This window comes from Panthera tigris, chromosome A1 (assembly GCF_018350195.1).
Source record: "Panthera tigris isolate Pti1 chromosome A1, P.tigris_Pti1_mat1.1, whole genome shotgun sequence".
Lineage (NCBI taxonomy): Eukaryota > Metazoa > Chordata > Mammalia > Carnivora > Felidae > Panthera > Panthera tigris.
Genome location: NC_056660.1, coordinates 196,407,128 through 196,432,887, shown reverse-complemented (window position 1 = coordinate 196,432,887; position 25,760 = coordinate 196,407,128). Strand labels below are relative to the sequence as shown.

General features: G+C 47.7%; 1 protein-coding gene across 4 annotated transcripts in view; it reads left to right on the top strand.

Annotated features, from left to right (window-relative positions):
• Positions 1 to 1,995: 1,995 nt before the first annotated feature.
• The window catches only part of ABLIM3 (actin binding LIM protein family member 3), a 110,530-nt gene continuing 86,765 nt past the window's right edge, over positions 1,996 to 25,760 (top strand). For all 4 annotated transcript variants that reach the window (XM_042994640.1, XM_042994629.1, XM_042994637.1 and 1 more), the window contains exons 1-2: positions 1,996 to 2,138; positions 2,495 to 2,594. In XM_042994640.1, the coding sequence (XP_042850574.1) occupies positions 2,582 to 2,594 (13 nt within the window). In that variant the 5' untranslated portion in view covers positions 1,996 to 2,138; positions 2,495 to 2,581. The remainder of the gene's footprint in view (positions 2,139 to 2,494; positions 2,595 to 25,760) is intronic.

Genomic DNA, 25,760 nt, shown 5'->3' with positions numbered 1-25,760 from the left:
ACCCTGTTCCCAGGGAGGGGAGGGACAAAACTTTTCCAAGCATTAGAACCTAGCAAGTTACATGAAATTTAGGAATTGAATAAGGAATTCTAATCTGAAAATTTAAAGAGAAAGTACATGCAAATTTAAAGAGATCTTTTGGAATCGTGTATTTAGTAATCACTTTCTATGTTTTCAAAGCTGTTCCAGGCCCCTGGCTTTTTCAGTAGCAAAGGTGGTCTATGAACCACCTGGGATACTCATTTCAAACGCAGAGCAAGGAAACCAGGAAACTGGGAATCTGCATTTTGCGACCATCTCAGTTGGTCTGACGTAAACAGAACTTTGACGCCTGCTGCGAGGAAGTTAAGGTTATTCTCTGCCCTTGGAAAAAAACCCTAACAAGCTACCAAAATGTGTTTCAAAAACCGCTGACCCTTTGATTTATCTGATGATTCCTTAAGGACTGTGGCGTCTTGGGATCGTGAGCCATATCAATTTTTTTAGTCCTGTGTAAGGCAGGAATGTTGTATTTATCTGCAAGATACTCTTTCCCCAGTTTTGAACGGGTGGTCACCTACCATTGCCCTGACATCCCGGACTCCTGTGTACTGATTCACTCTCACACGGAACCAAGCCAGGAGCGAGGAGAACTGGTCCAATTCCGCCGTGAGATGCTGCGTGTCCGAGGGCAGGTGGCTCAGCCTTGGTGACCGACTGTTTGCACGTCCATAAGCCTGGGGTGTGAGTGTTCCCCACGTTTTGATTCTACACATCCTCAAACCAGAGTCATTCTATAGACAGGGATCAGGGAGTCTCCCAATCTTGTTTTTCTGTACTCAAAAGTCATGCTTCTGTGACCATGAATTAAGTTCAGAAGGTGACAGAAGTAGTCAGGAGACTGTGAGGAACCCCACCCCACGGCATTACTCACGACCAAAAAATCAGAATATAGGTTTCTGTAATCCACACCCGCAAGAACTAACTACAAAGATAATAATAATAATACTTTGGGCAAGAGTCAGTTGGCCATACAAAAACTGGGGGAACCAGTGAGGTTGAGCCGGGAGGCCACATACCTGCCTTTGCCACAGATGGGGAAGGACCTCAGGGTGGCGATTCCCAGACCTTCTGCTCTGAGGGCTGTACAATAGTAGATCCAGAAACGACCTGGGGCATTCTGTCAACAAATGTTTACTGAGACCTCCTATGTGCCAGGCAACGTTCTGGGGATGGGGGGGGGGGGCCTGTGGTGAACCCACCTGACGAGAGCCATACTCTCAACGAGTTAAGATTCTAGTGGGGAAGGGAGATGATAAACAATTGTCCCAAATGAATCTCATAAAGGGGGAGGGAGGGACACATGTGAGGAGGCTGGTGGAACCCCTAATGTCCACCCACTCGGTCCAACTGCCACCTTACACGCGTGAGGAAAATGAGGCAGAAACAGCAGTGACCTGCTCAAGACCAGAGTCCACGGAGCTGGTTAGGAGTGGAGTTAGGAGACGCCTGGGTGGTTCAGTCGGTTAAGCGACCCACTTCAGCTCAGGTCAAGAGCTCACCGTTCGTGGGTTCGAGCCCCACGGCTGGCTCTGTGCTGACCAGCTCAGAGGCTGGAGCCTGCTTCGAATTCTATGTCTCCCTCTCTCTCTGCCCCTCCCCTGATCGCGTTCTGTCTCTTAAAACTAAATAAACATTTTTTTAAAAAAATTAAGAAGCAGAGTTGGAAGTGAAAACTGTCTTCCTGCAAAACCCATCCTTTCTTCACGGCCCCTCCCAGTGACTGCTTTATTTCCCTAACACTGTCTCCGCATAGACCCCGGCACTGAGGGAGGGGAAAGAAGCGCTCAAGCACCCCTCGGCTGGCCCCAGGGTACAAGGGTCCCCTGCATCCCCCCCCCCCCCCCCATCACACCCCAAGACCCAGCGAGAAGCCCGGCGGGGCGGGGCCTGGCCACGCGCCGGCGCGTCCAGCAGGTGGCGGTAGCGAGCGGCCGCGCCCCCCGCGCTGCCACCCCGCGAGCCCGCATCATGGATGTCGAGCTCTCCTATTTCGCTTTGCTCGCCTTGGAATTCGAGACTCCAGACGAGGACCAGGATTCATGAGCCGGTCGCAGGGGCCCAGGCAGGGGCCTCTGGCTCCCGACGCTGGCCGAGAGGTGGGTCCCGGGGCGGTGGCTGCTCCCGAGGCCGGGCGGGGACGCGCTGCCCCCGCCCTGCCTCCCCGTGGTCCACACCCCCTTTGGGCTCCGGAGCCGCGGGGACGGAGTAGTCGGGGGTGCGCGCGGGCCGGCGCTGGCAGCCCCGCTCAGCCCGGCACTGGGGTCCGAGGGGCCGCAGGACGCGGCGCGCGTGCCCTCCCGCCGCCTCCTCCTCCCTGCTCTCACCTGCGCCCGTTAGCCCACTCGCCTTCAAGGCCAGTGGCTGCAGCCCAGTCCGCGAGGGTCGGACCGCAGAGGGAGAGAGAGCACCTGAGGATACAGAGCGGGCACTGGACTGCCTTTTCACCCCCCAGGTGATGAGTGAGGTCGGAAGATCGCAAGATTTAAAAAGCAACCGGGTCCTCCGTATTGAATGAAAGACCCAGTGCAAAGGCATCACCATGAACACGAGCAGTAAGTGGGTCCTCCTCTCCTTTGCCATGGGAACAGGGTGGGGGCGGGAGGTGCAGGAGCCTGCGCTCGGGCTGCCTGGAAGGAGGAAGGAAGCCTGCCATCGTGGTGGACACATGGCCCCCAGACTCCTTCGTGGTCCTTCCTTTGCTCCCCCCGGGAAGAGGGATCTGGATCTGGCTTTTCATGGTCATTTTGCTAATGTTTTACTGGCAGCAACACTTGCCTCTGCGGGGAAGGCTGCCTGTCTCCTTCTAGCAATGCCTGGGAAGGCCTAGGAAGCACTAACGAACGTGGCCATTGTCTGACTGTGGGGCTTCTGAGGAGACCTCCCTGCACACAGCTGGAAAGCCACGGAGGACCTGGCTTGTCCTGAAGCTGGGAGGAGCAGGGAGGCTGGCGCTGGGGCTGGTGCTGGGTGGATGTGGGCAGGCAGTGGGCTGGGAGCGAGCAGTTTGATAAACAAATCATCAGGAAGCCACCTCTGGGTCTAGAGATTGTGAAATATCCTGCTTCTGAGCCTGCAGCCCCACGGGCTGGGGGCTGATGGCTCCACACACCTACAAGCTGTGTGGCCATCCTGAGAAGAGACGAAAGGGATGAGCCCTTCGGCCGAGGTCTCTAACATGCTAGAGGCAAGGACTGCTTTGCAGAGACAGGACCAGACATTTTGCTGCTGGGCTGGGCCTCGGCTGCTGAGACACGCAGGCAGAAATGCAAGGAGGCCCAGTCGGTTTCTCTGAGTATAGTCCCTTTGACCGTGGGCACCCAGATGACCACCACCCTGGAGAGGAGGTCGGGGTTCAAATCCTCTCCCTCCTGCCTCCTCATCAGCTTAGCTTGTCCTTCTAGTGGTAGGTGGGATTGTTGAATCAGAAGACCCCTAGCAGCATTCAGTTCCCTGGTCTGTGACTTTCCCGTCTGTCTCCTCTCTGGATCCCAGATTGCTCAGTAAAACGAGAAGGATTGAATCCAAATCTGTAAGTTTCCTCTGAAGACGCTAGAGCTGAACAGCAAGGCTAGAAAAATCAGTGCCTTCGGAGGCTGTGTCCAGACCAAATGCACGATTTCCCCACCCTCCCTCCATTTCAGGGCTGGTGGCGTGGAGGGGAGGAAAACAAAGCAACAGCCAGTGAGATGGAAATGAAATATATTTATTTACTATCTATTTGTATGACTCATCTCTCTGCTGTCTTTCTTTGTGTATTACATAGCTCTGCTAAGCAAGCAAGTGTGGCTGAACTCCCTCTGCCTCTTCCAGCCAAAGAATTTTGCCTCTTGATTTTCACAGTCTGGACTGGTGCTTTGGCTTTACCTCAGGAAAAGAGCAAAATTCTGTAGACCTGCTCACCTGAGTGGGCCACACGTTTGCATCGGCGTCCTTTCAGCCAAGATGTGAACGGCCTGTCACTTGTCACTAATCTCTAGGGGGGGAAACGGATTTATGGGAGTCCTTTCTCACTAAATGATAGAAGAGAAAGATGGCTCATCTATTTTTCAAGAAACTGAGAGATAAGTTCACAAGCAGCTGGCCCTGCCCTTTTCTCTTGTCCCAGGAGCAACACCGAATGTTCCTAAAAGAAGGAAACAGGTTTTATTTAAAAAAAAAAAAAACAAAAACGAAATAACAACCAATACAGTTGAATACTGCAGAAGACGAAAACTAACAAAAATGCTATTCCAGCCTCTGTAAGTAGGGAGAGTGCGTTCATCTTCCAGGCGTAGTGGAAAATAAACAGAGTACAGTGACGTGGGGAGCCGTGGGGATCCCTAAGGTCCCTCCCCATAAGAAGAAGTGTTTCTCTAAGGGCTACCTGGGGAAACACTGTGGCCACTCATCTCAGGGCTCGGGGGCTGGGGTCCATCATCATCGAGGCTCCTCGCAAGCCTGAGAGGCCGCAAATGGAGAGAACAGAAGTCAGACCTCACGGAAGTGAAGGAGTGACAGGGTCACCAGGTTATAGGGACGGGGCGTTGGCAGAAGGTCGTTGAGGTGGCCCGATCTAAGCAAAAATGCTCTCCCCTTTGGGATGTGAAATTCTTACGTAATCCTCGTGCCTGAAATTGAACCTAAGAGAAAGTCTTACTCAGTTTTTCTTTCACTTCACGTACTGGGTCCTCACTCTCCACCGGTCGGTGTGCTAAGCCTCTCACCTGCATGGTCTCCCCAGCTCTCACCCCCAGCCCGTGAGATGGGTGTGTTTACTCCGGTTTTACCGGTGACGCCTCGTAGCTGATGTTCACTAACTCTTCAAGGCGTGCAGTTAGTGGTTGGATTATGAAAGGTATTTGGATGCATTGCATTTTGACAGGGTGCATCATGCCCGCTCAGTGGTTCAGATGTCACCGTTGAAGTGGGGCAAAGCATGAGATTATTACGAAGTTGTTATCTCGGCAGGAGGAGTGTGGGGCTGAGGTCTTGGGAGAGCATGTAAGAGCTGACAGAGCTCGGGCTCTGGGATCCGCTGGTCCCGGGGTTCTGGTCCTCCTCTTCCACTTCTCAGCCGCGCGGTCTTCAGCATGGTTGTCGCCGCGAACTGGGGATGATGGGACCCACCTTGCGTGGAGTGGAGATAAACATTAACACGGCGTGTAAAATGCAGAGGGTGGTGCCGGGGCCGTAGCTGGCCTCAGGTCAGTGACGGCGCTGTCCTTGTCACCATGGTGGTCATTGTGGCCGTTGTCACTGTGGGCTCTGTGTCATTAGCAGGCGGGTCACTCACCCTCTCAGATGTCACACCGTTGTCATAAATCGAGGATACCAGAAGTGTGGTTTTGAGGATTGAGCGCGATCACGAGACAATGCTTTGTAAACACACGTGAAATTGTTTGTATTCGTGAGACACCCGTGGCTCAGATGGCAACACCAGGGGAGCGCTCCATCAGCGACTTCTCAGGGCGCTTCTAGTCTGATCACAACGCTTTCCTCCAAAAGCTAGCTGAGCGTTAGTACCCCACAGAGCAGGAATTTGAGACAAAGGGGTAATTTTGGAGGTGATGGAGTGAGGTGGTGGTACAGGCGTGGGCGGAATGCCAACGGAACGTCCCGCTGATGCATGCTCTCTGTGCGCCTTCGCTCTGTTCCGTGAGAGCCTTGTCCGTCATCCCACACTCGTCCACGTGACCACTGGCCACTTTTCTGAACCCACAGAGCAAGGAAGGCGCTGACCCCAGCCCCATCACTTTCACACGGAGCCATGGAGGCACCCCCATCTAATCTGCATGTTGTTAGGCAACAGGAAATCTTTGGTTATTCCCTGTCAGTGTTGCCCATTCCCATGTCGGCCCCAGGAGCTCCCAAGCCCCTTGGTCCAAAACCAGGGGAAACTGAGTTTACCGCAGGTGCCAGAGGCCCTGAGCTCCAGAGTCGATTCTGGGTGCCACAAAATGCCGTTCTCCTCACATGGGTCAGAACCCCCAGAGCTCCTGAAAACTATGGCTTGTCGTCGGCATAAAACTCAGCACCGGCCCATCCTCCAGGTTGGGGAGCGTCATGCACACCGTGTACGGTCGGGCCGAGAACCACCCTCCTTTGCCTCATCGGCTTTTCCTGTCCTCTGACCCTTGCCTTGGTCTCCATCATGGATTGGAGTCGCTGTTTTGGAGTAGACTGTTTTGCTAAAGAGACCATTGAGGGGTTATATCACCCCCACAAAGGTACCAGGAGGTAAGCAAACACCATCCTGGGGCTGTAAGAACCTGAGCTTTGGGGTAAGGGTCCCTGAGTTCAGTTGTAAGATCTGTGGTGCACTGTGTCTGTGATCTTGAACTGGAGAGCTCACGTCTCTGAGCCTAAATTTTATCACGTATGGAACGTGAGCGATCACGCCAAAGTGCAGGGTTGTGGTGAGGATTAAGTGAAATCACGTGAGAAACTCGCTGGCATCGGGTCCCAGGGGATGGAGTTGAAGCTGAAGTTGAATTGGCCATTGAGCGGAGCCAGGTTCTAGAATGACAGTATCTGAAGAACCCAACCCTCTGGTTGGAAATGAGCATGCTGTGCCGCTGTTGTAGCTAGCATTAGGTTCTGTTCATAGGAAAGCCATAGCTTCCTGAAGGAAGGCTTCGGAAAGATTATTAACCCAGTGTTGTATATGGCATGGGTTGAAAATTCAAGACAGGAAGTTGGGATCCTAGCTGAGAGACAACTACCCAGGTTCAGAAAAGGTCTGAGGGCCAGGAGTTTGGGGGTTGCAAGGGAAAAGGTCTTTTAGAAAATAAAATCTACATGGCCTAGCACCTGTTGGATTATAGGGTAAAAACGAAGGGGAGGAAACTATCAGTTAGGGTCCTGGCAGGGAACAGATGGGCAGGTTGAAGGGAGCGAAATAGGAGCCTTTGCAAGTGTGTGAGAAGCATGCAGAGAAGCGAACAAGAAGCCAGGACAGCCAAGTTCTAGAAGGCTGGTAACTGCCTGACCTCTCTCTCCTCCCTGCCTCCATCTCCTACTACGCTCCCCGTTGGCCCAATCCAACCAGGGGCCAGAGGGCAAGGAAGGCGGTTGACGGGCCCATAATATTCAGCCTCGCAGGGCACAGTGCTGAGGAGAGAAGGCAGCAGAGTGGGTGTGGAGAGGCCTGGGAGCTCAAAATTGAAGACATCCAGCGAAAGACGCAAGCTCTGCCAGGTCAAGAGCTCCAGGAATTCTTTAGGAACAGTCTCCATTACAAACGCAAACTTGGCGGGACACCCTCTAGAGAGATCTTAAATTCGCCAAATTTAGATAAAGTAGAAATGACTCTATACTTTATAAAGATGGAGATTTTTTTTTTTTCTTTAAACCATGCTTCCCAAGTGAATGAAGCAGTTGTCAACAAATGATTACTTGAGGCCGGGCAGGGGTGTTGGGGGAATAACGTAAGGAACCGTTTAAAAACCATCCAAAATGAGTATAACACACCTCTGAAAATCGCAATGTGATTTCAAGAGTATTTGTGTTGCCTAAAGGAAGTGATATCAGTTCTGAGCTCCAGTTTTCCTATCTGGCAAAGGCTTTATCTTGCTGAGATATCATCTGCTGTGGTGAACGGTCCACAGCTGGCTGAGCTCCAACGGTAGCCAGATTCCATTGTAAAAGAACAGAAAACAACCAGAAGTGTGGAAGCACCTCTGACTTTTTGAATATTTCACCAGTTAAGTTGTTCTCCTTTAGTTCTTAAGGGCACAGACTGGAAATTGCCCCCTACTTGCTGTGTGTTCTTGAGCAAGTCACTTACCTTCTCTGTACCTCACTCACTTCCTCATCTGACCACACGAGACCTAAAAATAGTGCCTCTTTCATAGAGTTATTATGAAGAACATGTAAGTTAATAGTTGTGAATTGCTTGAAACACTGCAAGTGTTTATAAAATGAATAAAACCAGTGGATATTCGTTTGCTAGACTTGCCACAACAAAGTACCACAGAGCGAGTGGCTTAAACAACAGGAGTTTATTGTCTTACAGTTCTAGAGGCTAGAAATCCAAAATCAGGGCGTCGGCAAGATTGAGTCCCTCTGAGGGCCGTGGAAACAATCTGTTCCAGCCTCTGTCCTTGGTGGTGAATGGCCGTCTTCTACCTGTGTCCCTTCACATCATCTTTCCTCTGTGTGTCTCCAAATTTCCCCTTTTGATAAGGACACAAGTCATATTGGATGGGGGCCCATTCTAATGACCTCATTTTAACTTGGGTCCCTTTGTAAAGATCATATCTCCAGATAAGGTCACATTCTGGGAAGAGAGGGTTAGGACTCTACAACATAGGAATTCAATCCGTAACACAGTATTTGTTACAAAAATGACCCCCTCCAGGAGAAGACTTTTCTGTGGGTTGGTTTCCCCTGAATATCAGCTACCCCCTACCCTCTCCCCACCCCCCCGCCCCGCGCTAGTGGAAGATGCTGACCTCTGACCAGCAGGGATAGAGCCTCTCCCTGAGCACTTGAAGGGTAGGAGGTCCCCAGAAGGGAGGACCGTGGAGGCCTAGAATTCCACACTCAGTCTGTCTGAAGAAAACACACTCCCCACTCCATCCTCTCTCTGGGTCATTATGCAAAAGTGTAGCATCTCAGTGGTGTAACAGAATTTATAGTCACGATACTGGTTTTCAATCTGCCTAGTTCCTGGGAATGTCCAACATGGGGAATAAGAATTGGATTGCTCGTTTGTTCACTCAACAGATATTTACTGACCACCAACCCTGCACCAGGCATGATGTGGGGGGACAAAGTAGTAAATATAACAGCCATGGCTCCTGCCTTCGTGGGTCATGCAGGCCCTGAAAAATGGGCCATCCGGTGGCCAGCGTGATGGGACATGTTTTATTTGCCCTTCCTCAGGTTTTCAATGAACTTGAATTCTTTGCCAACGTTGGGAAACTGGGAAATCGAGATATCAAATCTGGGATTCCTAGCTCCTCTTGAAAAAGGCAGAGAGGGGAAGGTCTCCATCCCTGCCCCTATTTTCCTACATGACACTCGTCAGTAGGATCGCCTGGTTTTAGTGGGGCAGGTACGGGTCTCTAGGGTAGAGCCCAGTTGCCACTGCTTTGTCTCAAACTGCACAAGGACAGCCTTGTACTCTTATGCTCTCTCGCCCCTGTGCACATTTTAGTTTTTAAACCCCAGTCTAGTAGATGATCAATACAACATTAAACACAGAGAAGTGTCTCTTCACACAGAGATGCCAAGACGGCAACATATCCACTAATTTTTCCCGGAGAAAGCTTGATCTAGAGTTAGCAACTGATTAACACCGCCATGCTGTTAAAGTCCCCTTGGAATGAGCAAACTCCTGTCGCACAAATAAGGATTTCCTCAGCTGACCCATTCCCAGAAGGGTGATATCATATCCTGTCCGATACAGTTGGGCAAACACGTCCTGCCCCCATCTCCTAGAGGTCACTTTTGTTTCCAGGGGAACTTAATAGTAGGGGGTAGGGCACAGACCGAAGGAAGGCAATTCTGGATAACCCATCCCAGCTCTGGGTCCTTTTTCCAGACCAAAGGAAGGTACCGTGAAAGGCTGAACTATTCCAGAGATTGTTCTGACATATGGGACCAGCCTGGTCCTTTTGAGGAGATCTGGTCAACAGCATGAGTTCTGTGTCAGTAAGGTCAGTTTATATACCCACCCAGCTAAGGAGTAATTGCCAGAAGGTGATCGCTGAACTTGACCTCATGTAGCATTCATCCCATATGGCTATTCAAGACTTCTCCTCTGTCATTACAAGGTTCTCCTGCTTGAGAAACAAAGGTGAGTAAGTGGATAATGCCAACATAATTTCTTCAGTGGAGAGCAAATTTTTCTTCATTCTTCTAGAAGGAATAAGGTAGCAAATAATTCATAGAAAGCAAAGCACAATGTATAACATATCATAGGTGCTCCAAAGATATTTGATGAATTCATTTATTAATGAAAAGCCTGCTCTTTTTTCTTGATGATAAAGAGCTCTCTACTAAGTTCTGGGTTCATCTTTTGGACCGTCTGCTAAGTTACCCACTTGGACGTTCCCAGGCACTTCAAACTCAGCCTAAAATTTAATAAATTTATTCTCTTTAAAAGAAAAAATAGAGAAAAACTACTTCAACTCTAGAAAATAGTTGATCGCTAGAAGAGTCACCTAAGTGAGTCATTAAAAAGTAGTCCTCGTTGGGGCACCTGGGTGACTCAGTGGGTTGAATGTCCTACTTTGGCTCAAATGATGATCCCACAGCACACGAGTTCGAGCCCTGCATCCGTTTCTGCTCTGACAGCCCGGAGCCTCCCTCGGGTTCTGCATTTCCCTCTCCTCACACTCCCGTGTTCAGTCTGTGTCCACGTCTGGTCACTCCTACCTCCCAAGCCTGGCTGGACCTCTTCCATTCCTCAGCTACCATCACTTCCCTCTGTTTACGACACGAAGTATGGCAGCCACTGGAGTAAAAGGTTGGAGGAGGGGAGGAGGGGATCTCAAGTTCAGTAGGAGGCAGTGGGGCAATGTGGGCTGCCGGATGACACGATTCCAGGCTGCATGGACAGGAGGAGATCGTAGCATCGCTCTGCAGAACCCCGATGAGGCTGTGTCTGAAGCATGGTATTCAGGCAGACAGTGATCAACCAGAGCGTGCCCAGGAAAGGGTGGCCAGAAGGGTAGAGAGAGAGCATTGAAGGGGCAGTGGGGAGGTGTCAGAGTCAGCCCCACGCATCTGCTTTGTGTCTCTCAGAGAGGATGAATGACCCCTTGATGATTTCACACAGTGCTACGGGGATGTGCCCTGCAACCCAGAAGTCCCTAGCCTCTTTACTAAGTTTATCACCAGCCTGACGAGGGGTCCAGACAGGCTATGCTTTGCTGTCCCATCGCTCCCAGTGCCGTGGTTACGGCCCTGTGCTCCTGCAACAGCCCCCACACCCTCTCTTGGCAGAATTCCACTCTCCGCTGCCTGTATCCTTTCCAAACCTTCTTCCTCGCATCTGCTTAATTTTGTGCAGAGCGCAGGTCTTTCTCCTTGAGCTGTTATCTCTTGCCCTCACCAGCACCAGCAGGGGCAATGGAGTGACTGCTTTGCAATAGTCTGTCTAATGACACAGTTGATCTATTTTAAGCACCTGAAGCACACCCCACTGCTGCCAATCTTCCCTCAGCAAGCTGCTCTCAGCATGCTGGAGCAGAGGCAGCCTGAGGTCTGTTCCTGCTTTTTGAGATCTGGGGAAACAGCCCAGGGATCCGGACCCTGCCCGTCCAAAGACGATCTAAGGCAACCGTAAAATTAGAAATTTTTACGGTCAGCATGAGTTATTCTGGAAGCAGAAATGCCTGTGATGCTAGGATTATATGGGGCAGGAACCTCAAGTGAACAAAAATCCATCTTTCGAGGGACAGACACAGAGCCTGTGCCCTTCGCATGTAGAGAGGAGAGACCTGGGAGGCAGCATTTCAGGAACAAAGAGAAGCCCAACCCCCATCAGAGATCTCTTAGGCCCCCACCACGTTCTTCTCCTCCTCCTAATCAAGAGACATTCTTTTCCAACTAGAGGCTGAGTGCAAATGTTTTACGTATACGAGTTATTTAATCCTTGCAACAATCCTACGTGGGTCTTCTCTGTATGGTAAACCTAAGACACTCCCTGTGTTATGCTGGCTCTCACCATCCTTCACAGAACTCACCGCAGTCCGTAACAGTTTCATCCATTCGCATGTGTACTTTGTTTCTGTCTCTTACTGTCTTTGGACTGTAAACCACATGATGACTAGGTGACAGGCCTGTCTGTTTTGTTCACTTGCCGGGTCCTCCAGACTCATCACAGTGCTTGACCCAGAGTGACGATAGCTAACGTGAGCATTTACTGTGGACCAGGCACTGTGCTAACTAAACTCTTCACGGACAGAAACTCACTTTACAACTTTGATTGAAAGTTGTAGGAGGGGCGCCTGAGTGGCTCAGTCGGTTAAGCGTCCGACTTCGGCTCAGCTCATGATCTCGCGGTTCGTGGGTTCGAGCCCCGCATCGGGCTCTGTGCTGACAGCTCGGAGCCTGGAACCTGCTTCAGATTCTGTGTCTCCCTCTCTCTCTGCCCCTCCCCCACTTGCACTCTGTCTCTCCCTGTCTCAAAAATGAATAAACATTTAAAAAAATTAAAAAAAAAAAGAAAAAAAAAAGAAGAAAGTTTAGGGAAATAGGTAGTAATAGTACCCTCATTTTCCAGAGGAGGGAATTAGAGCCCAAGGACCGAGTCATTGGCCCCAAATCTCACATTTAATAAGCAATGATGAAAAAATGCTCAACATCACTAATCATTAGGGAAATGCAAACCAAAACCACAATGAGAGGACGCCTGGGTGGCTCAGTCGGTTAGGCATCCGACTTCGACTCAGGTCATGATCTCAGGGTCTGTGGGTTCGAGCCACAGACAGCTGTGCTGACAGCTCAGAGCCTGGAGCCTGTTTCAGATTCTGTGTCTCCCTCTCTCTCTGCCCCTCCCCAATGCGCACACACACTCTCTCTCTCTCAAAAATAAACATTTAAAATTTTTTTTAAAAACACACAATGAGAGAACACCTCACACCCATCAGAATGGCTTGTATCAAAAAGACAAGGAATAACAAGTGTTGGTGAGGATGTGGAGGAACAAGAACCCTTGTGCACCGGTGGTGGGAAAGTGGATTGGTGCAGCCACTGTGGAAAACAGGGTGGAGGTTTCTCAGAAATTAAAAATAGAACTACCATTTGATCCAGTAATTCCACTTCTGGGTATTTACCCAACGAAAATGAAAACACTAATTTGAAAAGATACATGCACCCCTGTGTTTATGGCAGCGTTATTTACAATGGCCAAGATATGGAAGCAGCCTAAGTGTCCACTGTTAGATGAGTGGATAAAAAAGGTGTGAGATATATATATCCACAATGGAATATTACTCAACCTCAAAAAAGAACGTGATCTTGTCATTTGCAACAGCATAGATGGACCTAGAAGGTATCATGCTAAGTGAAATAAGTAAAACAGAGAAAGACAAATACTATATGATTTCACTCCTAGGTGGAATCTAAAAAAAAAAAAACAGAAACAAGCATTAAAAAAGCAGAAACAGTCCCATAAATACAAAGAATATACAGGTGGTTGACAGAGGGAACGGGAAGCGGGTAGGGGCAAAATGAGTGAAGGGGCGTGGGAGACACAGGCTTCCAGTTACGGAATGAGTAAGTCACAGGAATGAAAGGCACAGCAGGGGGAATATAGTCAGTGATATTGTGATAGCATTAGCTACACTTGGGGTGAGCATAGCATAATCTATAGAGAAGTTGAATCACTATGTTGTACAGCTGAAACCGATATGACATTGTGTGTCGACTCTAATAAGAAAATAATCATAAGTAATGAAACCTTGAGCGAATATGCAAATGGATGAATTGAACAAGGAATATTTAATTCTCCCCTTTTTCATGAAAGGGAAATGAGGTTCAACGTGAAGACACCTGGCTACCCTCACGTGAGCTAGGAGGTATAGGGCAGGTGTCTAGAACCATGTCCATCTGACCCTGATCTCCTTTCCCTCCTTCCTGCTTCCTCCTTTTCACCATCTTTCCCCATTTTACACTAACGAGCATCACAGGGGGAAGGTGTGGGTTGGGGTCGCTGATCCTACAGTCAGTCTCCTGTTAGATGCCCAGCCCTGCTGTCCCATTCACTGGGGCAATGACACAAATCCCTGCTCTGGGTAGAGCAGCATGCCAGGCCTTGTGGTGTGGGAGAACAGGACAGAGAGCATGACCTCGGATCGCCTCCTTCCAGTGTCACCATAGGGTGGACACAAGTATGTGACTGAAATACTAGAGAAGCCATCATGGGTGTTGAGGGAGAAGGAAAGAGTGAAGGAGAAGACAGGCCAGATTCCTTTGGAAGACTTGGGACATCCTTTGTCGAGAAGACCTTGGGAAGTGAATACACTTCTGTTGGGTAGAGTATAAGGGAAAGTTGGGGCATTCCAGATGGGCTTCCGCAATCCTTGTCCAGCATGAATTCCACAGTCCGTGTTGCACAATGTCTGTGTCCTGGGCCCTTGGCTGGGGTGGGGACGAAATAAATAGATGCAGAGTGTTCCAGGAAATGTCAGTAAAGTCCAGTTGGTCTGTACTCTGTAGAGTATGACTAGGTGGCCAGAGAGGAAATAAGCCTGGGCAGTTGGTGAGGATCAGATTTTTGCGAGTTTTAAATGCCAGTCTAGAGGGTGTTTGTTACAGTCTATGGCCAATGACGAGCTGTGGGAGGTTCTGAGCCAAGCAGTGACCTGACCAGAGCTGTGCATTATTTAGAACTATCCCCTCGGCAACACATACCTGATGGACGGGAGAGCCCACGGGCAGTGAGAGGCAGGCTAAGCTCAGTGGTGCCGGGTGAGTGGATGGCAGGGGAGGCGCGAGGTACAGAGAGCCCGCTGTACATTACTGCTCTGATGCCCACAGGTAGACCTGTTATCTGATTCTGATTTCTGGGACTGGGAACTGATACTTTGAAAACTAGGTTACTAACCAAATCCAGCCACCTAGATAGTGTATTTGATAAACACCTGAGCTGTAGAGTCAGACTACCTGGGTTCACATTCCAGCTCGGCCACTCGCTAGCCATGCAGGCTTCAGTGCCTTGCTTTGTCCCCAAAGTTGCAGTTTTGTCTCCAGATGGAATATTGGGGTAATGCTTAGCGAGGGAATGGAGGTATGATGCTTAACACAGCGCCCGGCACACGAAAACGCCCGGTAATGATTAATAGTGGTAAAGGGATGAACTCCATTTGAATGTGTGGGGGAAACCTCTTTTAAATACACAAAGTAATTGGGGCACTTGGGTGGCTCAGTTGGCCAAGCGTCTGACTTTGGCTCAGGTCAAGATCTCATGGTTCATGAGTTTGAGCCCCACATCGGACTCTCTGCTGTCAGCACAGAGCCTTGTTCAGGTCCTCTGCCCCCCCCCCTTCTGCCCCTCCCACTCATTCTCTCTCATAAATAAACAAACAAATCAATAAACACAAATTAATCGACACATAGTGTCGTTACGATACAGTTCGCCTCTTCGTCATCCCATCGCGAAAGGGGAGCAAAGGTATGGATTGATAACCCAGGGCTCTGTTTGGCTGACATTTAAGCAATGCTTTATTATACGTCCGACTACATTCTAAACTTTCCTCAAATGGTCTCTTTTGATCCTAGGCTTGAGTCAGAAATAAAATTAGTGCTGTAGAGGATAATACTAATTGAGTAGGGAGCATGTCATACTAGACCAGGGGTTGACGCCTTTTTCTGTAATGGGCTAGGTAGTAAATATTTTGGATTCTGTAGGCCATACAGTCTCTGTGGCATGAAAGCAGCCCCCAGACAATGCATAATCAAATGGGTGAGGCTTCCGTCCAATCAGAATGTATTTACAAAACTAGAGGCGCCCGGGTGGCTCAGTCGGTTAAGCAGCCGACTTTGGCTCAGGTCATGATCTCACAGTTCGTGAGTTCGAGCCCCGCGTCGCGCTCTGTGCTGACAGCTCAGAGCCCGGAGCCTCCTCCAGATTCTGTGTCTCCCTGTCTCTCTGCCCCTCCCCTGCTCGCACCCTGTGTCTCTTTCTCTCTCTGAAAAATAAATAAACATTAAAAAAAATTTTTTAAAGTATTTACCAGAATGAAAGTGGAGAGCGACTTAACCCCCGAGCCAGAGTTGGCTGACCCCGATGCTACATAATCTCCACCGTCTCTTCCAGCGTTGACATTACACTACAACAGTGACACCGAAATGCCTAGTCCTTAGCTCGTTGTTGTAACTACAAGGGGAATTTACTTCGAATATGATACACAAGATGCACTGGAAAGATTGACACAGAAAGGCCTCTACAAAGTTGTCTCCAGTCTTTGTGCCGTCGTCATCTTCAGCACACCCCATAATTCACACTCTCCCCAAGGGACCACTTAATGCCAGGCTGCCCAGGCTGCCCTGGGATCTGTTCAGTAGCCGGCTCTTGGGCTATAGAGAACGATACTGGGAAAAGACACACAGGGTGGTACTCCACACCCCTGCTTCCTGTCCAGAACGGAGTCTCCTCCTGCTTTGCTCCCCGTTCACGTTTCCTACTCAATGCCCCCATTACCTTGTAAGGAAATACCATAGCCAGGTGTCTGTTCAGTTACCATCCCTCCCTCTGATTCTTTCCCACCAATTCCATGCTGGGGCATGTAATGGCTGTCAGCTGTAGTGTTCTGCGACTCCCCCAGGTGACGACATGTGACCTAGACTGGCCAATCAGAGTTTCCCATCTACCTTGGCCGCAAAGATTGCTCATCAGTGGACATTAGACCCAAGAAAAGCCAACCAGAGTATTCCTTGAAGTTGAGCAGGGAGCCATTGGGAAGGAGAAATATTCATTTCGTTGAGGTTGCTGAGCTGAGGAGATTCTGGGAGGGCCCAGGGATTCCAGTGGCCATTCTTATCCAGTATGTGGGAGGAAGAAGCTGTCTGAAAAATAAAGAAAGTCATAGCTCTGACCATACAGTAAGGCCCCCGGATCTAGCCAGACCTGAAGTCAGAGGCTACCTACCACTCCCCAGCCCCCAGACCTCCCAGTTGCAAGGACCAACAAATTCACTTTTTGCTTAAACTACACTTTAGCGGGGTTTCTGTAAATTACAACAGAAAGAATCCTAACTAGGGCACTTCTTTTTTAACCATTCTTCCCTTTGGCAACTATCTCCTATAATTATTCCCATTTATCAAAATCCTAGGCATCTGTAAGCTAAAAGACTCTTCCAGTCCAGCCTCCTCTCATCCACCCCTGAAGTGATTTCATTCCTTCTTCTCAAGTCCCTGGCCCTTGATTTAAAACATTCTTATGGTCACAGGTCATTTGCTGGAGGTCAACGTGTTTCTTCATGCGCATTTCCTAGCACTCTTCTTAGCGTATAAGCTCCTTGAGGAGAGGAGCCATAAGTCAGATGTCCATAGGGTAGATTTCCTCCCCAACTTCATGCTACAGACCAGGAGGGAGCCAGAGAGTTACTGCTGGAGCTTATAAATCCATGCATGCGCTAAGCCTCAAATGCATAATATTCTGTCAAATCCATGTGCTGGAGAAAATTCAGTATGGCCAAAAGCTACCATGACTATTACTTAAACGTAATACTAATATAGAGAGGCTAGCAAATACTTGGGGCATTCAAAACAAGTCCTCAAGTGATCTGAATGTTATTACATGGATGTACACATATGTGGAAACCTTTTGAGTTTTACACTTAAGATGTGTGCACTTTAGGCAAGTTATGCCACCATTCAAAGTCAAAACTAAAATAAAAATACAGGAGTCCTCATAGTTGACAAATCTGTCCATCACTAGTCAATACACAAAAAATTAATTTGAAATGCATCAGAGACCTAAATAAACTGAAAGCTAAAACTATACAGGTCCTAGAAGAAAATATAAGAGAATAGCTTATGCCCCTGAGGTAGGCAATGACTCCTTAGAACCCTAAAAGCAGCAAAAAAAAAAAAAAAAAAAAAAAAAAAAAAAATAGGCAAGAAATTCTAACAGACACTTCACAAAATAACACATACGAATGGTCAATCAGCACACAAAACATGTACAACATCATTACTCATCAGGGAGATGCAACTTAAAACGACCAATTTAAACCCACCAAAATGGCTAAAATTCCTCACACATTGTTGGTGGGAATGTAAAATGGTACAACTTTGGGAGCCCGTGAGTTTCCTAAAAACTGAACGCACGCCTACCTATGATCCAGCACCCCCACCCCTAGGTATTTACCCATGAGAGATGAAAACATGTATCTGCAAAAAAAGATTTGTGCAGGAATGTTCCTGGCAGCTTGACTCATAACATCCCAAAGCTGAAAATAACCCAAATGTTCATCTACAGACAAAAAAATAAACAAATTGTGTTACATTTTACACAGTGGATTGCTACTCACCAGAATGAATAAATAAATAAATAGCCAACTATTGATACATGCCATAGCATAAATGAAATCTCAAAAGCATGCCAAGTAAAGGGAGCCAGATGTAAAAGATCACATACTGTATGATTCCATTATACGAAGTTCGAGAACAGGCAAAACTAATCTATGGGGGTGGAAATTCTAATAGTTTGCCTCCGGTTGGGGAAGGAGTGATTGATTGCAACAGCTTGCAGCAAATTATCTGGAGTGGTGGAAACTGCCCAATCTTGACTGTAGATGTTGTTTACATGGGTTTATGCATTTGTCAAAGCATTGTTTTTAAGATCTACGTATTTCATGATTTTTTAAAACCTTTTCAGTGCTTATTTATTTTTGAGAAAGAGAGAGAGTGCAAGCAGGGGAGGGGCAGAGAGAGAGGGAGACACAGCATCTGAAGCAGGCTCCAGGCTCCAAGCTGTCAGCAGGGAGCCCAACACGGGGCTCAAAATCACGAACTGTGAGATCATGACCTGAGCCAAAGTCAGATGCTGAACCAACTGGGCCACCCAGGTGCCCCTATATATTTCATTTATAATTTATACCCAACTTATGTGTGTGTATATATATATATTATAAGTATTATGTATATATATAATATGTATATAAATATATGTACACACATTTACATATATATGTGTATATATATGTATATATACATATACATATGTGTATATATAAATATATATGTATATATAGTTATGTATAAACTTTTATACTCTAAATTTTACATATAAATAATATATAGGTATGTAAATATATACTAGGTATAGATATATAAATATATATCATATATAAATATATAACAATTATATAAATATACATTATACATATAAATATATATATAAAGAGAGAGAGAGACAGAGAGAGACCTTTTAAAACATTCTTAAGCTTAGAAACAGAAGAACTGACTCCAAATCTCAACTCTCCTATGAACTCTGTGATATCTGCTAGGATCCTCATCAACCTAATAGATCTATCAGCCTCGCCTACCTCAAAGGGCTGTTTCAACTGTAATAACACCTGGGAAAGTGCTTGGGAAACTTTCAACTGTATATTTTAAGAGTCTCCTCTGCAAGTTACTTTGTGTAGCTCTCTCCCTGACCCAGATGTTCTAGCTGTACTGGCCCCCTTGAACTCGCCATGTGCTTCCCAGCCTCAGGGCCCTTGCTCATGCTGTTCCTCCACCCACATTCTTCTTCTCCCTGGTCTGCCATGGCTGGCTTCAAATTCTTGCAGTGTCAGCTGACATGCTTTATCTTCAGATTACCTGTCCCCACCCCTTACTCATTTCCTTCTTTCGACTAGTCCTACTTTGTAGTTATTTGTTTGTTTATTGACTTACTGTGTATCTTCCCCCATGGAATTGTGAACGCCCAAAGAATAGGAAGCATGCTGGTTTTATTCACCAGTGCATCCCTAGTCCTTAACACATAGCAATTACCCAGTCTGCAAGAAATTACCCAAGTTTATTGCCAAATAAATGATTACACCAACACGCATGAGCTTCAGGGCATGGCCTTTAAAATCTGCTTGTGCTGACTGGTCTTCCCTGGACTTGGTGGGTACCAGAAAAGGGACACCAGGGTAATGCTAGTGTCATTGTAGCGTGCTCACTTGGGAAAAGCTTTGGGGGTCAAAGGACTCAAGAAAACCTTAGGACACCTTGTCCTTAGGAAGTCTGAGACGCTCTGTATTCATAGCTATTCTTTATGGTCCCTCTGTTGGCTCACCACCTGGCGTGCTGACTGTACCTCCAGGATGAGAAGAATCTGAAGCACAAATAGGCTAACTATCTAACAGGCAAGAATTGTCCTCCAGCTCCAGAGCCCTCTGCGTCCCGTACCCGGCACAGAGACCGGAAGCAAATGGTATGAATGCCTGTGTCCATCCTCTTGCTTGGCACTTTTCAGACTTCTGGCTCCTCATGGAGCCTTTTAGCCCTAATCTCCTCTGTCCCCCTCCCTCTAATAATCGAACCACTGTCTTCTCTTGGGTTTTCTGGATCTGAATGCCATTGCCCTTACTGAGGTCATTTCTCTTTTTGGTATTAGCCCCAGGTTGAGTGGCTGCCCCCACGTCCAGGACACCTGAGCGTCACACATAGCTAATCTGCCTGTGGGAGCTCTCTGAAACCTTCTGTTTTATAACTGGAATGTGTTTGCTGGCCTGGATTATTTTGGCTTCTGTGACATCAGTGCTATGGGGAAATGCTCCTTAGCCAGTGGCAAAGTCCATTTGACTGTATGAACTTAGAGAATGCTCTGGTGAAAATGTAGGGGCTTTGAACTAGGGGAGAAGTTTCCCCCTGCCCCCCACCTACTTCCTCTGTAGCCAAAATTCTGTTTCTCTCTGCCTGTATCCCTTGAAATCTGTATTCTTTTCAATAGATAATGTCAATAAGCCCTTTATGTGAGTGGGATTTGGGGCTTCTCTGTTTCTCATCTGAGAATCTGTCCTATGCCAATGAGTTTGGGCCTGTGGCCCACATGTTAATTATTGTACCGGGTTTCTGGAGTCGACTGGGGACAGAATGCCTTTTTGGCTAGAAAAGAGGTATTCTGGTAGGATTTTTTTTTTTTCTTGAAGCATTAATCTAGCTTAGAGAGGCTGAGAGAGCAAAAATGCTTGTATGTTTCATTGACATTTGCTCCTTCTTTTCTGAGCAACACGTTTAACTGGGGTTTGGGAATCAAATGTTAATGATTCTCTTGGGATTTCTTGAACCTATATTGGCAATAATCATTTTTTCTGACATCAGTGCCAGGAAATAAAAAACAAAAAACAATATTTTAGAATGCAGAATAGTGGAAAGGGAGCCTAGTGGTCTCTGTGAGTGTGTGATGTGTGTGTCTGTGTGTGTGTGTGTGTGTGTGTGTGTGCAAAAGTGTAGAAAAGAAAGTTCACTGAACTAGGGTCAGAAGGCATATGTAGGAGTCTGGCCACATCTCTCCAGCTCCCTGAGCCTCAGTTTTTTCATCCATAAAACGGGCAACATGACCGTCACCTCTCCTGACTCCCATGTCTGGTGACAGTCAAATGAGGCAGTGAATGAGAAAGCCTTTGGGGTAGCCTCTGTTTTGCTAGTTATTAAGTAGATGCCTTTTTCCCTTGGCTATTCTTTGAAAGAGAAGCCAGCATATATTTGGCTTTTTTTTTTAATTACTTTTGGTTGCTGGCTATGTGTCTTTTAATCATTAAAATTTAATACAATTCTGCACAGCAGTTGAGCAAAGGCAAATCCAGCTTTATTTGGGTTATAGGTAAATAGGGCAAGGTAAAAAGAGTCAGTTCATTGCGGGTTTAGTGTCCTTATGTTCAGTTGTCCTCATTTTAAATATTTCATCCCATTGTTAGGCCATGCGTCCAACCATGCATTTCGGTCTCTCATTCAGAAAGCGTGGTCTCTACAATTAAGTGATAATAAAAAGAGACATAGGACAGCAAGCGCAGGTTAGAGGCTTTGCGCTTCTCTTTGTGTCTGGAAGGGCAGTGGACAAGCCAGACCATAAAGAAAGAACCCTTTCATCACTCTCGTCAGAGCAGGTGATTTGTTTTGGCCAACAGGCCCAGAATTTCACCCCTCAGCTCCTTTTACAATTCCCAGGTGAGTGGTACCTGGTGACACCTGTGTCCAGCTCGGGAAGGACATCCTGTGTACATCTCGGTAGGCCTCACCTTTTACTGTGCCCCTTCCTCAAAGCTCTGACACTTTTCAGCTGCTCTTTGGATGATTTCTGCTGGTGACTAGCCTGACAAAGGCAGTGGGGCAAGAGCAGTCAGGACTTCTTCCTGCCGGAAGCCATCTGCCTCAAGATGCGTTTTCCAGGAAATGTCACCCGTCCGAATGCAGAAGCCCCTCTGGCGTGTCTGTTTCAGACTGGGAGTCTCTGGTGTTGAGAAAGATCAGGATGCATTTGAGGAAAAAGAAAGAAAGCCAGTGTGGCTATCATGCACTGCCAGAGGGGAAAAGGGTCTGGGAAGAGATGGGGGGAGCTGGCAGGGACCGGGCCACGCAGGGCCTTGCAGACCATGGCAGGCAGTCTGGCTCTATCCCAAAGGTCAAGTGAAGCCACTGAATGGTGTTAAATGCCATTGGCGGTGGTGGGAGTCAAGGTGAAGCGTCATCAGATTTGCATTTTGAAAGCATCTCTGTGCCTACTGTGTGGAGAGTGGGTGAGGAGAAGGTCCGGTGTGGACTTGCTGGGATCCTCCAGGCAAGAGATGTTAGGGCTGAGGTGGTGCAGGGCATATTGTACTCTGGGGGCATTGCATAATCTTGATTCCCTGGCAGCTTTTATACCCTTTATATTATTTAAAATACTGCTGTGGAACCTATATAAGTTTGCTTGGGCTACCCTAACAAAATACCCCACGTGGGTGGCTTAAACAACAGAAATCTATCTTACGATAGCTCTGGAGGCTCGAAGTCGGAGATCGAGGGGTCATCAGGGTTGGTTTCTCCGGAGGCCTCTCTCCTTGGCTTGTGGATGGCTGTCTTCTTCCTGTGCCTTCACATCGCCGCGTGCATGCTTCTGCCCTGATCTCCTCTTCTTATAAGGACATCAGTCTATTAGGTTAGAGCCTACCCTAATGGCTTCATTTTAACCTAATCACCTCCTTAAAGACCCTGACTCCAAATAAAGCCACATTCTGATCCCCAACGTGCTTTTATTTTTTGATTCCTTACAAAGGGTATTGAGCTGAGCTTTAGTGTTTCTGGTATTTGTCATTGTGCGTCCCCCCCCACACACCCACCCACCCCTACCCAGTAACCACATTGTGTATAGGAAAAGTTACATAACCATTTGATGGATTTCATTTGGGTTTTGGTCTTCCACCAGAATGTTGAACTTGACCATGTTGTGATTTCTATTACAGCGTGGTTTAGCCACAGAAATTTCCTGTACTGGCTCCTAGTTACTTCTTGGGAACATGTCTGTTGCATTTGCCTTCTTTGTGGGCTCAAGAAATACCTGTTGTAGGAAACAGCTGTCAAGTTCATCCTGACCAGAAACTTAACTCCTCACCTCATCCCACGGGCGTGTCTAGATGTTTGGCGAGGACCCGCAAGAATCCTCTAGGCTGTAGCATTTCTCCTCAAGCAATTTAAAATCTGCTAAGGGGAAGAAAGCAAGCACAAATAACGCCATTATAGTTTAGAAAATGTTCTAGGTCAGTGGTGGTCCCCTGACCAGCAGCAGGAGCATCACCAGGGAACTCATTAGAAATGCAAATTCTCAGCCTCACGCCAGACCTATTCGATGGAAAACCGGGGCATTGGGGCCCAGCAATCTGTCTTTTGACAAGACATTTAGGGATTGTGATGCCTGCTCAAGTTTGAGAACCACTGCTTAGTCATAAGGAGTATATGCCATGAGTTTTTAAAGAAGAGAGCTCATATTTAGAGGAGAGTGAGGGGAGAATCTGGAAGAATTTCTAGAAGTGTGTTGCATACGAGATAGGCCTCGAGGAGTGGGTTGGAGTTTGATATTTATATGTAGATGATCATATTTACTACAGTTGCCATCTGCATGTTTATGTATTTCTTTTACAGAAGTAATTAACAGCCTGGACTCTTAACTCGAAAGATCTGCTAGCTGTCCCTTCCTTGCATTTTAACTGGCTCACTATGAATTGAAGCTTCCACCAACATATGCTCAGTTATAGAACTGGCAATTACAATTGGAGGCATTTTGTTGGCGGATAGTTTCCATTCCAAACATAGCTTGAATTGGAGGTGGAGATTCTACCTCTCTATCCTTGAGGTAAAATCAGGCCAAAGCATCCTTGAATCTCATAGTGGCTAGGGAGCTTTAAAATCATCTAGTCTAATACCCAGCCAGACAACCTCTGAGCTGGCTTTGAAACATGGGTGGCATCAGGACGCTGAGCATAGCCACACACACTTCGGCTAGCCCACTGAATGAGTCTGTAGCAGGGGTGGGCAAGCTGTGGCTCGAAGGTTAATTCCGGCCCACTGCCTATCTTCGTAAATAAAGTTTTATTGGAACGCAGCCATGTTCATTCATTTTCCTATTGTCTATGGCTGCTTTTGAGCTACAATGGTGCAGAATTTTAATCCCCTCCTTAAGATTGTATTTGCAGGAGCTCTTAGTTCAAATTAACTCACGTTAAACCGGATTCTGTGGGCTCCTGGACTTTTGAGCAGCTGCTCTTGAGATCTAAACGCACTGTGCTCTCTGTGTATGCCGTTCTAGCCAAGTGTATTGTACCTCCAGCTACCAAGCCCCCTCCCTGCTCGTGCAGTCTGCTTGACTCTTCTGCCTGCACTGCCCATTTCCATTTCATCCCATCCCGTCCACTCTCCTAAATTCAGGTCTTTTTTCTGGTACCGTGCATCCTGCGGCCATGGCATGAACACTAGACTTGGCATCAGAAGTCCTGGATTCTAGTCCTGACTCTGCCGTGGAATCCAAAAACACGAGCTAAAATTCAGTCAAGACACTGAAATGACCCCCCCGCCCCGTGTGTAGGGTCAGGGGGATCAGGGAATTGCCCGTCGTTGAGAGCCACTGATCTAGGAAAGATGTGTGGTAGGAAAGCGATGGAAGCCAGGGGAGAGATGGAGGGAAAAGGCTGAACTGGGGAGCCCGGTAAAGGATCCATCTATGTGTCTTGGTAATGGGTAGACTATGAGAGTTTCCACGAACCCACGAGTTTCAGGGTTCATCGTGTCCAAGAACCGACTCTGGTTTGGACAAGTGCCAACGTGACAAGCTGGTTCTGAGACCTCAAAGCGCATTCCTCAGAATACACTAGAGAGAGAGGAAACACCTTTGCTCATCTCTCTGCCCACGCAGCCACCACTGTTCATCTCTGCCTGATGGGGGGGGGGGGGGGCGGGGGGGTGATAGCTCTAATAACAGACCAGAAACAGCTCTTCCTAAGAGAAATGACAGCTTTAGAAAAGAAAAGGGTTTAATGAATTAAGAGGAGGCTAATCTATTTGTATTAGGACATCATTTCATTGCCAGCTGACTTTTAAACATCTGTGAAGATTGGCAAACACATCGGAGAAAATACACTTTGTAATACTCAGAAGGATATTGGCATAAATCTATCTGTGACAACACTTTTGATGTGCACTAGTATCAGATATCAAGATTTCTAACATTCTCATCGCGGTGCCAAAGAGTGGGCGAGTCTTCTAGTCACTAACCCAAGGGCTCTCGGTCTTTTAAGAAAAGACTCTCCAGAGGAGCTTGTTTAAAACGTAAAGTCTGATTCAGTAGGTATGGGGTAAAGCCCAGGAATCTGTATTTTGATAATCCATACCCCTCCCCAGGTGATTCTGAAGCAGGCGGTTGGCTGATCACTTTGAGAAACATCCAGCAAAAAGCACCGCCATGAAGACATCCGTTCCAGTTTCACTTCCACCACTGACTTCCACACCCACCTTGTCTCACCTCACCTCTGCTTGGCTAACTTTTTCATCCCCAGAGTGGCTCCAGAACCTTCCTCGACTGCTCAGAGGCTCCTTAGCATAGCACCCTTGGTTCCGTAGAGTGCCTGCAGCCATACGGGACAGCCCCCAACTAAAAGTAGCTTCAAGAATCTAGCCGTGTCTGTTTCATAGAAGAGAAAGGCCAGAGGAGGGGAGGGGTGATAGCAGATCCACGCAGGTCGATTTAAAGGCTCAGCAGCCTCCTCAAGCACCCAGATTCTTTACAGTGTAGGTGGCCCCCCTCAGGATCCGTTGCG